General features: G+C 43.5%; 4 protein-coding genes across 4 annotated transcripts; 1 reads left to right on the plus strand and 3 right to left on the minus strand.

The window, feature by feature from the left end:
• Positions 1-972: 972 nt before the first annotated feature.
• F5J12DRAFT_896429 (uncharacterized protein) lies at positions 973-1283 on the plus strand (the record flags this gene model as incomplete). The annotated part of the gene is made up of 2 exons (XM_051747941.1): positions 973-1090; positions 1144-1283. 2 exons carry the CDS (start codon positions 973-975, stop codon positions 1281-1283), a joined length of 258 nt encoding a protein of 85 aa, XP_051596424.1.
• A 4897-nt stretch (positions 1284-6180) lies between these two features.
• On the minus strand, positions 6181-7069 carry F5J12DRAFT_907145 (kinase-like domain-containing protein; the record flags this gene model as incomplete). Its single annotated transcript, XM_051748882.1, has 3 exons — positions 6181-6521; positions 6677-6897; positions 7023-7069. 3 exons carry the CDS (start codon positions 7067-7069, stop codon positions 6181-6183), a joined length of 609 nt encoding a protein of 202 aa, XP_051596425.1.
• A 559-nt stretch (positions 7070-7628) lies between these two features.
• On the minus strand, positions 7629-9351 carry F5J12DRAFT_785566 (uncharacterized protein; the record flags this gene model as incomplete). The annotated part of the gene is made up of 5 exons (XM_051743263.1): positions 7629-8240; positions 8298-8352; positions 8467-8735; positions 8789-9130; positions 9196-9351. 5 exons carry the CDS (start codon positions 9349-9351, stop codon positions 7629-7631), a joined length of 1434 nt encoding a protein of 477 aa, XP_051596426.1.
• Positions 9352-11421: 2070 nt separating this feature from the next.
• On the minus strand, positions 11422-13250 carry F5J12DRAFT_785567 (uncharacterized protein; the record flags this gene model as incomplete). Its single annotated transcript, XM_051743264.1, has 8 exons — positions 11422-11586; positions 11640-11782; positions 11897-11912; positions 11983-12093; positions 12151-12317; positions 12696-12717; positions 12813-13057; positions 13145-13250. The coding sequence occupies 8 exons, from the start codon at positions 13248-13250 to the stop codon at positions 11422-11424; spliced, it is 975 nt and encodes a 324-aa protein (XP_051596427.1).
• Between the last annotated feature and the right edge of the window lie 3024 nt (positions 13251-16274).

Raw genomic sequence — 16274 nt, forward strand, 5'->3', positions numbered from 1 at the left:
CAACAAGATTTTCACTACTTATGGCACAAGATGGTCAACACTCCAGGTGCTTGCATTACTGGAACCCTGCATGTCAATTAGTGATTGATCCGATGCACTGCCTCCTGGAGGGGTTAACCCAAGATGAGATTCATGAACACCTGGGAACTCATGACAGTTATGGCAAGTAAAAACCATATAGCAAGTGCAACATGTGTGGCATTTGAGCACAACTTTCAGCAGCCCAGGTGAAGACAAGGTTGTCAACTTAAACCACAATAGTAAAAAGCAAATCGGCATCATTCAGATGCTGCTCCTCAGTGCCATGGAGGACTATTGTGATGACAGTGAAGATGATTGAATCAACATAGCTTGCCACTTCTCCCAACTAGAGAAGAGACTCAGGGTGAAGAACACCAAAGCATTACAGTACATGGCTGAAGGACTTGGTGTTCGACCAACACTGGAGAGGGGGAGTAGAGTGTGCAAAGCACACTGGGTAAATGCATTATCAGCCTGGGTGAGTGCCACTCCATGATGAATACCATTATCTTATCTCTGAATAGCATCAGGATGAAGCCCATGAGAGCTCCCCCTGTTGTCCAAACCTCAACCCCAGAAGTGATGCACCAAATCCAGCAAGTGATCAAAGACACTGATGACCCATCATGGGTGAGATCAGTACCACATAATTTTGGCAATACATGGGCTGGTCCCTTGATAGCTGATGAGTGGCATACCTTAGTCACAATTTATGTCCCCTTGGCTTTAATCAGCTTATGGGGACAAGACTCTAAGCATTGTGCTGATGAACTAGAGTCACAGTATCTTCGCATCTTGGAGCACACAATGAATCTAGTCTCCACTGTGTGTGTTGCATGCCTGCAAAGCATGACTGAGGAGTGGATGACTTCTTACTGGCACTATGCCAGGAGTTGGCTGAAGTCCCTGCCAGAAATCTTCCCCCATGTGCCTATACATCCAAATTACCACATGTCTATACATATTTATGACTATCTCAGACTTTTTGGACCTGTGCAGTCCTGGTGGTGCTTCCCTTATGAATGTCTCATTGGACACTTGCAACATATGCCCACAAACCACAAATTTGGTACATTGTCTTGGAGTTCTTCAGGGTCTCTATAATGCTCATGCTATCCACAGGCCAGCAAGAAGAAACTGTTTACAAACATTCATATGAAGTTCCCAACTCAAATCTTGGCTCTCTTGCTCAGATGCTCCAACAATCATTCAGCAATGTAAATCTCTTTTCGACAAATACCTATCTGACTCCAAAGGCTTGACTTATGACTCTAACTACAAGTCAAACAAACATCCTTCCCCAGTTCCAAGCAATCTTCATAAACTCATGTCATCAAGGTCACTTGTCTTCTATTTCCATTTCTGGTTTGGCAGATCCACTTTCAGTGGCTGCTCCACCCATGTTGGCAACAGTTTAATCTTCTTCTACCCCAGAGGCTGTACTTGTACTGCTGTTCCTGGCAGTATCAAGTACATTGTCATGCATGAAGGGGAAGTTCATTTTGCTGTTCAGTGCCAGCTTCCTGCTAGTGAAGATGTGCCCAACATGTTTAGTCATTATCCACACTTCCCTGCATCCTTCTATAGTGCTAAGCTTTCAGACATACTAGAGTTTGTCTGGCCATTGTGGGTGGTGTGTCATTTCATGCAGTGGCAGTATTCTCAGAGAGACACTGTCATTCTTCAACTGCTTCAGGTATGTCATCATAGCCACATTGTGCCATGCAAGTAAAACTGTTTTAGGACTGAGTGGGGCCTTTGGTTGAACATTAATACAAGCATCTTCTGGTACAGCAGCTCATGAAATTAGTATTGAGATTAGTACATGAGATATAAAGACATATAGACAATCAAATACATTATACACCATGTACAATGACCTGCATCCTCTGAAATTCTTTGTCTGATGTAATGCTGGGATTCCTTTCTAGCCAGTCAGGTTTGTACAAGGAAGGCAGGTAAGCCTTGTACAGGTTGATGAGATGATGGAAGAGGATTAGATAGCCTGACACGCTTAGCTGGTTTGGCACCTTTAAGGGAGAAAATGGCTTGATCTTCTCTGCATCTAGAATTGATGAATCATAGTTCTTTGTCAATGTTGCATCCCCATGGCAAACTGTGAACTTCGGAAAACCATTTGCATATCTTCTTCCTTGCTGTCCTCAGAACTCATGCCATCAGTGCCCAAGTGTTTGACAACATTGGAAAGCCATTTCCAGATGTCTCTATCTTCTGTTCCCTGTCCCATCACTGTGCATAAGAGGGACTTTGTAATGATTGAATGACAGTGGAACTTCTGCAAATTTGTCAGATGATGCAAGCAAGGATGAAAAAAAAAACACTTACTGCTACCCTACACATATCCTTCCATGCTGTCCTGAGGGTATCTGTTTTTTCATGTGTCAACCTAGTGGAAACTTGGTCAGGCATTTCCAGAATATCATTCTCAAGTCTCCAAGGTCTTCCTTTATTCCAAGTCACCTTGATCCAATTAAATTTGTCTTTGATCACCTCTTTCCAGTATAGCATCACTTCTTGGCAGGGAGGTCCACTTCTCTCTCATGTGCAGTGCATGCAACTCATTTAGCAAAATACCAATAATGGCTTGGTTCCAAACTGATGAAACTGGGCTTGAGAAGTCCCATTGCAAGTTGGGGAGATTGGGGCCTGGACTATTGCCTTCAGTAAAATCCATTACCACCTCATGTGGAGGTAGTTCATAGGCAGGGAAGTCTTCATCCCTTGTAACTGAAAAGATATTACTGAACAGTTCCCTGATGTGCCCCTATGGTACATTACAACACAATTATCATTAGAAAGACATTGCAATGGAAGTAAATCACTTGCCAGATTATCATTATGCTCTTGATCATTCAAGATCTCCTGTTTCACTCTAGTTGACTGGCAATGTTTCCTGGAGTTAACTTTGCAGTGTGGGGAAGGTGTACTGTAAAGAGGCTCTGCAGTACCACTTCTTAGCATCTGGACAACTTCTTCTGCAACTGAGCCATTTGTGGCTTCCCTAAGAAGTGTTCTGGAAAGTCTTTTGGCATCCACACTTGTGCTTGCATGAGGTTCTTCTTCGACTACAGTGCTGAGTTGTCTGATCTCCACCTGTGGATCAGACCTGTGAGGAACTCCAGATGGCAAAGAGGATATGTGTGGCTGCATAGAACAGGATGATTGGTGACTCTGCTTAAGGGCTTCAAGTTGGTGCACAGCACCATTGAATTTTTGAGCCAATGCTGCAAACTCAGCCTCCTTCTCTGTCTATAAATGTGATTTAGGCACTACACATTCATAACAAAGAAGCCTTACATTTACTCTAGTGATATCATGATCTAGTTTAGCTTGCAGCATCCTAAATTCAGCTTGGAGATTTTCAACCACAGTCCTTTGCCCTTCTATGGTTGTGTCTCAGCTCTTGAGTTGTCAGAAAAAAATTATGGCCATTACATGTGACTGTATGTAATTACAATGAATGATGTATGTTAGTGCCCAGCCAATGGGTAAAGTTTTCATTGGCATGGCATTGTAATCTGGGGGTTGCCAATTGGATTGCCTGACAATGGCTGGTTGCTGCAAGCTGGGAACACATGATTGGAATGCTATTGTTAGTCATTGACTGCCAATTGGAGTGCCTGACAATGGCCAGATGCATTACAATGCTATTTTAAGCCATTGCCAAGCATGTCAATGGGGCAGAATCCAATACAACAATCCTATAATTAGTGAAATGCTATTATCTTCACTGTAACATCCACAATCCATATTGCAATAGTATTTTTATTGTAGCATCTTTCAGATTTGTTGCTATGACCCTGTCCATACTACTATTCTACCACAAGTAGTAACTAGTTATGCAGTTTCATAGGTATCTTCCACTCAACCTGATCTGATGTATCCAAGTCTGGATTAGATCAGGTAATGGATGATGTTTCATAATACATTACCAAATGCATTCCAAGGGAACCAGGTGGGGTGGGGTGGTGGCACTGGGCTGCCTGGCTTAGGGTAGGATGGCAACCAGGGAGAAAGGGATTCCATTCATAGCAAAGATGTGAGGTGTTCTGTACAGTGTGGAATGACTGATGAGTGCACTGCTAGGATAGGTCCATGTACCGATGCCATAGAACAGAGAAGAGGGAAATGAGGAAACATGAAGGTAACTGCATTATTGGCAGTCAGAGGGAAGGGTATAGCAAGTCCAGGTGTGCAGCATGATTGGCAGCTGGAAGGAAGGGATAGTGAATACAGGGGGCATGGTGCACACTGAGGAACCAGTGGAAGAGAGGACAGGAATGACTGCAGGGACATGCAGCATAGTCAGCAGTGAGGGAAGCAGATAATGAGTCCATGAGGATGTTGCATGGTCATGAACTGGGAGGAAGGAATAGTGACAGGTCCAGGGTGATTATAGGTGGGGCAAGTGGACAGCAACAAGTCTGGGTGCACATTGTATGGTTGGCAGTTGGGGGAAGGGGATAGTGAGTCAGAGGTACCTGGATGATCATGAATGGGACAGTGACAAGTCTGGAGCATGCCACATGGCTGGCGACAGTCAGAGGGAAGAAACAAGTCTGAGCCAGGGATGACATACAGATGTGATGCATAAATGTACATCAAGTGATAAAGCCACTTGCAGAACAGAGGAATCCCAACTGTTGACAAGACAGTTAGGAAGTTGGCAGTGTGGGGTGCCATCAGTTAGCACTATATAGGATCAATACCATACAACAGTCAACTACAATACTTGTCCTGAAATCAAATGGTTTGTGTGAGTAGTGAGCACATTCATTGATTGTTCACCTGTCTTTATTGTCGAAGTCAGACAACAGTGCTGCATTGAACAGTAACTGTCACATTGGGTGCAAGATCAGACATTGACATGTAATGACAGTGGTGGTTGAAGGGAAAATGTATTCAAGTCCCAACACTGCATGCATTATAACTGCAAGGCATAATTATCCCAAAAAGGTAATCCTCATCTGGATACTGACATGACAGTCAATGATAATCAGAGTTCTGGATTGGTGTTTCAAGTCTGCTAGGCTGTATGTATGCAATGTTCTACCACCCTATGAAGTCATGAGTAGGGCATATCAAAACATGAGTTCATTCTTTCATAAAACTAATCATATCTCCCACTGCTACCTTGACTTGGCACCCTCTTCTGCCTACTCACCTCCACCAGAAAGACTATCCCAGTGAGGGGAGAAGACAGAAGGATAACAAATGCATGAAAAATAAACCACACAATGGAAAACAGGGGTGAATGAAGAAGAGCATATATGGTCATGGATGGCACATGAAGAAGCAAATATAGTAGTATATGTTGTATGAGGACAGGCACTGAAGGGAATAAGTCTGGCAAAGCGAGAATGGAATAGATGGCCATCCATGCCATTCCACAGAGGGAGATCAGGGTAGCTTGAAAGAAAAGAGTGCATCCATACTATACAAAAATGATCAATTCAGATGCAATGGCAATTCCATTGTACATGTGGAATGGATGAATTCAATAGTGGACATTGAACAGGAACTGTAGGTTTGACAAGGCTTGAGGTGCTGAACCATCACCAAGAATGAGTAACACATTGGGCCAGCTGCAAGGGTGGGAGGTGCACTACAGTGACCCAATTCCACCACAGAACAACCCACCAGGTCTGCCATCCCAACTGCAAACTTTGACCTGATTGCAACTGAGTGACCTTACCACTTCCCTCCAACTGCAATCTCAGTTGCACACCCAGGGCATGCCCCATGCAAATCAAAAAGTATGAACATGCCCTTCACCAAATATCACCTTCCCTTCCACAAGTTGCTCCACATTGTTGGCCTACAGTGCCAGCAGCATTGGCTTGCAGCTGATGGGTCTGTGAATGAAGCCTAGCAATGATTTAGAGAGTGAAACAATAACAAAGGGAATGGGTGTGGCACTTACATCCTGTCACTGGCACAGTGGTCTTCTTCCTCTTAGACCACTTTTCTTCTGCCAGTGCTTGCCTTCTGACTTGTGCTGGTATTACTGTTCTCAGGAGCATGGCACTGAACACTCCAGTCGAAGATGTAGTCACACTGGAAGCCCTTGCAAATGAAGAGGTCATGGAAGAGCTTGTGAAGGTAGGAGTAGTCAGGCTTGTTGTCAAGCCACAGTGCTCAAGTGTAATTGAGGAATATGCCAAATTCATCAGGGAAGTCATGGCACAGCAGGTCCATGGGGGCAGTCATCTCCTTCTTCATGATCCAATCATACTTCTGCTTCTCAGTGGCAGCCTTGAGGCCCTGCCAGGGAAGTGTGCCACAGAGGAAATACATGAGCATGTAAGCAAGGGACTCCAAGTCATCATGGCAGGCCTGTTCAACAACTAAGTGAGTGTTGATCAAGGTATAATGAGTGGTCCCTGTGAGGTTCTCATTCTCCCTATATGGAATGTGCAGATGAGTCTTGGGGTCATGGTACTTTGCAAGACCAAAGTCAATAATGTTGACTTGGTTGCCTCATTTCCTGATCTCCATCAAGAAGCTGTCAGGCTTGATGCCATGGTGGATAAATTTATGAGAATGAATATACTCAATATGAGACATCTGGGGATGTAAATTAAATGGGAGAAAGATCCAAATGTATTTATGAACCAACTGGTCAGCTAGCAACAGCATGGTCTTAGGCTAAACTTGCAGCTGCAAAAGTTGAAGAGGTCCTCAAGGGATGGACCAAGCAAGTCCAAGACCATTGCATTGTAGTCACACTCTGTGCTGAACCACCTGACAAATGGAATGCTGACACTGCTGGCCAGAGTCTTGTAAACTTTGGACTCATATTCCAACTGAGGGTGCTTTGCTTTGATGGGCTCAAGCTTAATGGCGACTTCTTCACTGGAGGTGATGTCAATTCCGAGGTAGATGTCACCTGGGGAGTGGTAAGGGTAGGCATACATTCGAGCACATAATGACTCTGCCTACTGAATGTGTCCAAGCCTATCTTCTTACTGAGCCTGTACTTCCCATTGGTGCAGAGGCCAAGTCTATGAGAGGTGTTGTCTGTCATGGTAACAATGACTGTATGATGGGACTGATGATGTAGCTGGACAACAGAATGAGTGTGCAGAGTGAGGGCATGAAACACAGTTGAAATAGCAAGATGCAGCAGGCTGTAAAGCACAGTGTAAGTGACATGTCTCAGGTCATTAGCAGACACTCCCTTATTTGTTGTGTAGAACCAGCCAGACTGCAGGAAGGTGAGCTCAGATGGGCACCACAGCTACCTCAGGGGATCAAGGGTGTTCAGATGATGTCCAACACATGAGGTTTAGCATATGAAGATGGTGCAAACACCAGGGATAGGTATGGCATCAAGAATTTCACCCACAAATTTTGACCCAGGGTGACATTTCTTCAGCAAGGGGAGTTGCAACAAGAGGGAGACAGTGCTGTTCAAACTTGTCAGATGTTCCCTGAACCTATTTATTGGCTTAAAATCGTTGAGTCAGGTCACAGGAAACAAAGAAAAAGATCCACTGTATTTAAAAAGAGTGGTTATGACAGTAGTGCATATGGCACATGAAGTAGCTAAACAGCCCAAAACTTGACTGACCATGACAATATAACTACTTACCCTTTCCCTTGTGCCACATGACACAATGTTCCTTTGCAGGTGGTTCCCAGGCATTCACTGGTGCAGCTGCTGAAACTTCAGCCATCCTCAAGCCAGAATGACTTCTTCTGGCAGATAACTCCTTTCCATGACTAGATATGGATGGTAGAGCTGATGTATGACTGCCTCTGAGTAAAAGATTTGATATGTCAACTGAAAGTGCCAAGGAGACTGAGTTTGCCTGAGAAATGATGACTGAGTCTGTGGCATGTCTGTGGGTTGCTTCTGGCATGTGACATGAAATAGAGGTTGAGTTGAGTCCATCAAAGTGTAGGTCAGGAGGAGGTGTCAGCTGCCAGGGGCCATTCAACTGCACCAAGATGTTGGACTCCCATGTGGAAGCTACTGAGGTGTCATTGGATGAGCCTAATGCTGCACTAGCAGAGGCAATACTCAAGGTGTTCCATATGCCCTGATTGAAAAACTCCATCACTTCCAATGACCACTCCTGTTTTGATGGGTGACTCAATAGCTCGATAAAATACTCAAAGTTGTCCTGATACTTGAATCCACTTTCTTCACCAATGGTCATAAGCTCATGATCACTCAATAATAAGTACTGTGCCTGTTATACATTTGTCAGAATATCCAGACCAGAAGAAAAAGGTGACATGAGACTTACAAAGGTAGCAGCAATGGCGATCAGGCCAGCTGATCCCCAACTTCTGACCTTGTCCCTGTGGACCACCCTTCACTTGCTAGTGAGGACTCCCTTGCCAAAAACCATGACCCAGATGATCTTATAGAAGTAATTAGCATATATATAGTCATAAGTAGTGAAGAAAACTTACATTAACCAGGAGTGGGGTTTTGAATAAATCCCTGGCCACTGGGGTGTCTGGTTTGGGCAAGAGGATTGGTGAGAGAGGGAGTGAGCATCCATGTTCCCTGGGTGCATCTTCAGCAGCACTCTCACAGCCTCGTTTGATCCATGCAGAGCTCTTGAATTCTCATTTGTGAATAAGTCAGCACTAAGTTCCAAGTGTGCAAAGAGTTGCTGCATGTTATCCTTAACAGGTTTGAGGATGTTGGGCCTCTCAGCCCCAACTGCATTTGAAAACTAAAGGTGATCAACACCAGCCTTTGAATTATGGATTGGGAATGTTGACTTACCACATGGCCAAAGTTACCATATGTTGTTGCATGGACCTTGAGGTCACTGGGTAGCATGAAATAGAGTTCTGCTTTAAAGCCTGCAATTTTTGATTCAGTCAGATCATATCCAGGCAGCAGAGTGATGAGTGGGAAAACATCTTTAGGGACCCAGAAATGATAGAAGAAACAATACTTTTTTGCCTGGGTGATGATGTTGTTGTCCAATACAGTGTTCAGATTGTTCTCAACAGCTTTCTTGCAGCTCTGCAGGAGGGTGGAGAGTAGACTGTTGTAGTCAATTTGTAGCTTCTTCATCTGAATGTGAAGCTTCAAGTATGCCAGCTGAGTGGCACCAAGTGCCTGTTACCATAGTGTAAGTGATAACTGTGTTGAAACTGAAAGAATGATAAAGAAAAGGGACATACACTGCATAGCTGGGGAGCACTAGCATCCAGAGGTGGTTCACTGCATGATTCTACACCATTCTCAAAGCTCCTCAAGATCAGAGGTCTCATCATTGTCAGAGTGGTCCAAGCATGAGTCAGTGCCAGAAGAATCCAAACCAACATTATGAAGGGCATCTGTAAAGTCCTCATGCATGCCTACAAAAGAGAACTTGATGATGATTTGAGCCAAAGTTGACAAGAGGACAAAAACACCACTACTCAGCCTGGGTCTGTTTTATGTTGCAGGCCTCCTTAAAAGCTTTCAAGCCCACCCTGACTCCGAGAAGAGAGCTGCTGGGTGATGTAAAATGCCTGTCCAGTGAGATGATTACAAGACATGTTTACTCACATCACCAGCAATGTGCAGCACATCTTCAGGAATCATTTCAATGGGTGTTTCATCATGACAATGCCATGTGGTCACTCCCTGACAGCCTTACCAGTAATAACAGTTATATCACAATGCAATAAGATGTAATAGCACAGTGTACAAAGAATCACATATTGCAAACTGATCATGTTCATTCTGACACTGGCCCTCCAACATCCAGGTCTGATTGTTCTGACCCTACCAGTGTAGAACCAAATCAGTTTGAATGAAGTAATACACAACAACAGGGACCACTTACCCAAAGTATTGCCTTGAGTTTTGGCTGACATCTGGTCAGAGTCAGAACTTGAATCCTGTTTAGGCTGCTACTAGGTGCTCAGCACCAAGTCTGAGTCCATCTCTTCATGCGAAGGAACAAGTCACCATCAGCATGCTCAACAACTAAAAACTTGCCATGGTGGCTCAGATCTGGGTAAAGCAATGTGCCCTGAATGATTGACTTTACAGGAATGAATATCAATGCTGCATGGGATATGGCTTTGACTTGGGTAAGTTGGAAATCTTGGTCCAACCTGCGCACTCTGGTCCCAGCTGTGAGTGGCTGAATGAGTGCAAACTGAAAAATGTCCTCAAATGCCACAATTTTGCAAGTGAACATGAATATGAGTTGAAGAAAGGCAGCCTTGGTCTCTGAAAGTTGAATGAGAGTGCAATTGTATCATGGCTGACCATGGAAACTTGGACTACATCTGATGTGGTTCATGGCGAACCTTCCAGTCCACCACTGAAGCATAGCTAACCTTCAAATACCAGTACTCCCAGACCTTGAGGGGAATGCCAGGGGATCAGTCTGTATACAGATGAGGAAGTAGGACATACTGTATCTGTTCCTTGTAATCATATCCACATGTTGAGGGGGTACCCATAAGTGGGGAGGCAAGCATTGAGGAAAATTTCCAGCCTCCAATGGAATCCCTCAAATGCCCAATCATCCTGGTGAGTGTTCTTGACATCAGAAAGCAAGCTAGGTTGCTGGGGTGCACCAAGCCTGGTGTTTCCTTCAAATGGCTCATCATTGTCCTTGTTGTCATTTCTGTTGCCATTGTTGGTGAAATGAGTAACACATTCATTTCCTGCATCAATTCATGCTTGAATGAGTTTGATCACAAATCAATGATGGTCAATATGGAGAATCTAAATGAAACATTGTGCAACAACATCTCTAAGTAAGGACTTGATATGCACCTGCCCCGCAACATCCTTTCCATTAGAATGATCCTGGTATGCATCTTTGAGCAGAGCGTGCATCTTCTCATTCAGCCAAGCACTGTAATTATGAATAGCACCTTTGCTCTGAATGTTGTGGGTAATGTGCTTCCAGAGGTGCACCTTGGGAAAGTTCCAATTGTCCTTGAGGCCTGTATCATGCAAATGATGAATGCAGGATTGGTACACCTATTTTCAACAATCATTGTATGATAATGGACAACCAAAGGAGCAGAATACCTTGAGTTTTCCCCTGAAAACAAGAAGTTCATGTTTGATCATTCTGAGGGTTGCCTCAGTGTGTACATCAAGCCCAATGAGAGTTTCAAGCTGTAGGTAGCTGCAGATCATATGCAGCAACTGGTACCCAGCTTGAGATGTTGTGGACATCAAAATGTCAAGAGCAGTGTAGAAACACTGCTATTCCAGATCATTAGCCATGTTTAAACACACATCCTAATTAGATTACCCTGGTGAGATCTTGCATTTTGTTTCTGTCAGAAAATGTGATGTGGATCATGGTATCAAAATGTGCAAGGCCTTGCCAATGGGGAAAGGCAGAAACCATGAGAGATAGTCAGCCAGCCCTGCAGCCCAATTGAATTGTCTTACCATTCTTCTAAACATGTCTCAAAATCATGGCCAAGTTCATTGACAACAATCTTGAGCTCCTCATGCATGTGCTTGCCTCCCAAGCCACTGTGCAGGGAGTGAAGTGGCTCGAAGCTTGCAGCCTGTTCAGGCTCTGAGTGTTCTACCAACCAAAAAACATTCTATCATACATTCTGTCAGTCATAAACATAGATTATGTATGTCAAAGCCCTACCTTGATGGGATGTAACCCAAGAGATTTCAGTTTCTTCTCACTGGCTGACTTCTTCTGCTCATATAATGCCAGCACTTCTTGATGTTGCTTGGTAGTGCACATTTTGTATGTCTTTGATAAGTCCCAAAGCTCCTCAAAAGGGACTAGGCAAAATGGGCATGGGAATTTGCATTTTGTGCCTCATATAAGTGTCATCACACAGCTAAAAAGGCTGGGTTTCATAAGTACAATCAATTTGCAGACAAAATAGTGCTTACAGTTCTTTGTAGTCAGCTGACAAGATATGAATAACTGGAAAGAGCCACTGGCAAATGTTGTCATAGCATTCATGCAGGTAGCCAACCTTTGAGAGCTCCACAGCCTTCTCAAGGAGCTTATAGAAGGCTTCATGCCAGATGACATGCTTGAAATTTACATAGCCAGTCTTTCTCTCCTCACTCACAAGCTTGGAAACCTGCAAAAACCTGTTCGATCAATTTATTACTCTAAAACAAAGAGATATTGTACTCACAATTGGAAGCCAGCCTACCATGCAGCCACCACTGTATTGTTCACCATTGCAAATGTGAACTGGGAGGTTGGCACAATGTGCTACCATGGGGTAACCCTTGGCAGTACCATGAGATGACAGCGATGTCTTGTCAGCATAAAGAATAAATGCAAATGGAACAGCATTCTCTGCATGCATGGGTAACTGTGACTTCATTTGCATAACAGGAAGAAACACAGTGAATTTACACAGTACAATGGTATGAAATAATATTAATTACAATGCACTTGAATATCCCACCAACAATTGCCCATCCAAGGTTCAGTGTAGAAGTGTTCATACATCTCACCATCAAGTTTGAAGACCCATTCAGCATCCCAGACAAAGTGCAGTTCAAGAAAAGGATTTTGCAATCAATTGAGGGCCCAGTCCCACAAAGGGCAGATGTGGATGGGGAATGTCACATCACTGCCCTTATAGGGCACAGCAATTTCAAACTATGAGAACTGACAAGTGGCTGGGAAGTGAGCCACTTGTCAAAAGCACACTGGAAATAAACAACTTACTGGTGTTAGTTGTGCCACTGCTCTATCCAAAGCAGTGCAAAGCCCAGCATCATTACACAGTGTGACACTTGCTGTTCCTTGCCATATACAATGAATCAACTTGAGAAGGGAATCTACCTGAGTTGAGCTAAGCCTGGCTTCAACAGTGACAGTGGCAAAAATGTAATTGCCCTCCAAAGCAAAAGGGCGCCAGGGCTCACAGTCTGGGGCCATGTATTTGAGGTTTTGCTGGCCAAACTCTTCAGCAGATTGGAAAAGCATTGGGCACTTGCTACAGGGATGAAATTCAGTCTTGAATTTGGGACAATGGTTGTTTTGGCCATCTGGCACAGTGGAGTTCACTGAGTGACCCACCACTTGGGCTGCAATTGACATGTCAGAATCAAGATTCATCACAAACAACAGGAGATTAGTTGAATTTCAGTCAGAGATGAACATTCTAAACTTACCTGAGTCCAGTATATTCCTACCATGAGGACTCATCATACCCATCCACATGTCATCTTCATTGAGAGCAAAGCCAGTTGGTGATCCTGTCTCACAAAGTGTAAGCATTGAGAGCAACACTAAGGCAGTCTATGTACTTGGAATTGATTGTGAAGGGCCTGCTGACAGCTGCCTGAGTGGTGCTGGTATTACAGCTGCTGCAGAGCCCAAAGGACCCAGTGACACCAGGGTGCACTAATGATGTGGATGTAGCTGCTGACTGCTTCCTTAGCAATTTCAGCTAGTAAACAACCATTGTAAATTAATGGACAGATGAGAGGGGGGAAAGGTATTGACTTCAACAAACATCTCATATGTATGCCTTATTGTGTTTGTCTTGTTCTTTGTGGTTCATGTGCTCCTTCACACAACTGGTCTCATGCTTTTTGATTCCTTGTGGTAGATAGAGATTACCTGCAGTGCTTGCAAGGTTGCTTAGTGGACAACTCTTTTGACTGCTGGTAATTTTGATGTGGGGGCATGGTGGATGGAAGGCAACAGGCAAAGCTGATTTGGGTCTGAAACAACCCATAATATTACAATATGTAATTGATAAGTTAGATCAGAAAATTGATAATGATCACATCACATGCACTTGCAATGATTCATTGGGCTTAAGGTGCACATCCAAATACTGAATGGAGTATTGTTATGGCATTGATATGATAAGACAAGATAAGATATCATTACATTACCATTGTTATGCCATTGAATTAGGCATCTCAGTCACATGACAAGCTGCTGGGATTGTCATGGCACTTTACTTTTTTGTGACAGTTCTTGCTGGAGTTGCACATGTTCTGCAGCCAAGTGTGAAAGTTCCATGTTTCTGTCTCCCTGTGGAAAGGATTAGGGATTAGGTGCAAGGGATTGTATCTGACAATAGACATACATCTAATCTAGTAAATTCATGGTCTAGTGCAGTTCAAAGCATCCTAACATTCTGGTCAAGGCTTTCGAGCAACATCCATTGCTCCTGTATAGTTGTGTCATGGACATGAAGTTCCTTCCCTACATGTTCCTCATATGTGCTGAGTGATCAAGTTTTGTCTTCCAGCTCCTGTTGTACCTCAGCCAGTGCTAAGTTGTATTTCTTTTCAATAGTTAGGCATGTTTCCTTGAAGGTTTTCATGAGTTCATTGTGCTCCTTCACTTGCTCACACATGAAATTGTATAAGTCACTGCAAAGGTTAGATGAGTAGTCTAATTCCTTCAGAAACACTTTCTGCCAGTACAAGTTAGACAATACATTTAAATAGGTGGATAGTGTGGAGCACTCACTGATGAAATGAAGGGGCATCTAGGTAAACAAGATCCTAAGGATGTGATATCACAGGTGGTATTTGCTGTGATGGGGTGTTTACCCAGACTGGATCCCACAGATCTAACAACAGCAGTATCCATGGGGACAGGGTCTGCCTCCTCACCCACAGACATGATCACCATGCTTGAACATATATTGATTGTGGGTTCGGTGTCCATGACTGTACTGGATGTGATTGCCATGGTTTTACAGATATTGATGGACTCAGTCTCTTCAGTGTCCATAACTGTACTTGCCATAGTTGCATGAGCATCAACAGCTCCTGTCTCCATTGATGGCAGGGAAGGGCTGGAAAATGACAGTTGGGAAAGGCTGGGGGGTACTGCATCTATGGGTGGTTCTTGAGGAACAAGCAGGGAGCACAACATGGATTACTTACCACTCCACAGATCATCAATGCTCTCTCCAGACAGGTCGCCATTGCGATTCAGAGGTGTCAATGGGTAGCTTTCTTCTCCAGACACAAACAGCAAGAAAAACATTGTTAACAGATTTCAACTTGTTAAGTAAACACATTATATACTCACCTGATGTCCATAATTGGCAAAAGGATCATACAATGATTAGTCTAGCATCATCAGATCATTGCCAGGGAGGTGTTAGTGAGAACAATTTAGATAACAATAGCCTTGTTACTAGTATGCAAAGTGGAGAGCAACCTACAAAACACATTCTTGGGTGGCAATGATTTCATTGAGGGGACAGGCACTTTTGAAAAGATACCAAAACTGCTGTCCTGGACAATAGGATGAAACAATAATCTAGAAGTACATAGATCTTATCTTTATCAATGGCTCTTTTGTTGCCTCTAAGCCATGGGCTCCAGCATACACAATTTCGCATTTATTTACACTTGTATTTCAGAGTGTATGAAATCTCAAAATTGTGCATCACTCACAAAAATTCAGGGGAGGAGACATCATGGGGAAGATCACCTACAAAAATTCATAATATATCATCCCCCACAACAGGATTTGGAAGTGTACTTACAGGAGGAAGAAGCTTGGGGGGAGGGGATGAAGTGGGACACATCACCTGTGAGATACCCAATAAATTAGTCTACCAAATTGAATTCAAAAGTTTACTTACAGGATGATGAAGCCTGAGGGGGAAAGGTATCGCATACACCTGGTGTATGTCAGTAAATCACTCCACATGACATCATGACATGAGTTTCACATTGATCTCAGGTTCCATTGGTGATAGGAGCAAGTTGCTGTAGGCCTTGAAACAATCAGGTGACAATTTCTGCTATATGAGGAAATGGGCACTTTCGAAGACTGGCAAACCTATTGCCCTGGACAATAGGACGAAACAACAACCTAGAAGTAAAGAATCAGATTGATAACTAAGCCAGCAGTGTGGATGCACTTATGCTTATCTTTGTTGAGTAGCTCTTCTGTTGCCTTGAAATCGTTGGCTGTGGCATACAAAATTTCATTGTTTTGTCTACTTCATTTACTTATCTATGTCTACACTTGGATTTTGGAACAATATATCAGTCACATCTACAATCTTCCTATCTATGTATTTGATATTTGGAACATTGGCATAATCATGTTGATTGCTGTTGGCACAGTTAGTCCATAGTAGCAGTCAACATCAGCCACTTACCTGTGGAAAGAAGGAAAAGGTGTTTGTGAGAAAGCTTACCACTGATATACTGAACACAACTCATGGTCACATGGTAGCCACAGCAAAATCACACATTGCACAACACATGCACATGACCATGAGTTGTATTCAGTATATCAACAACAACTTTCTCA

This window comes from Pisolithus orientalis (genome assembly GCF_024613125.1).
Source record: "Pisolithus orientalis strain OTSU chromosome Unknown F5J12scaffold_39, whole genome shotgun sequence".
In the NCBI taxonomy this organism is placed as follows: Eukaryota; Fungi; Basidiomycota; class Agaricomycetes; order Boletales; family Pisolithaceae; genus Pisolithus; species Pisolithus orientalis.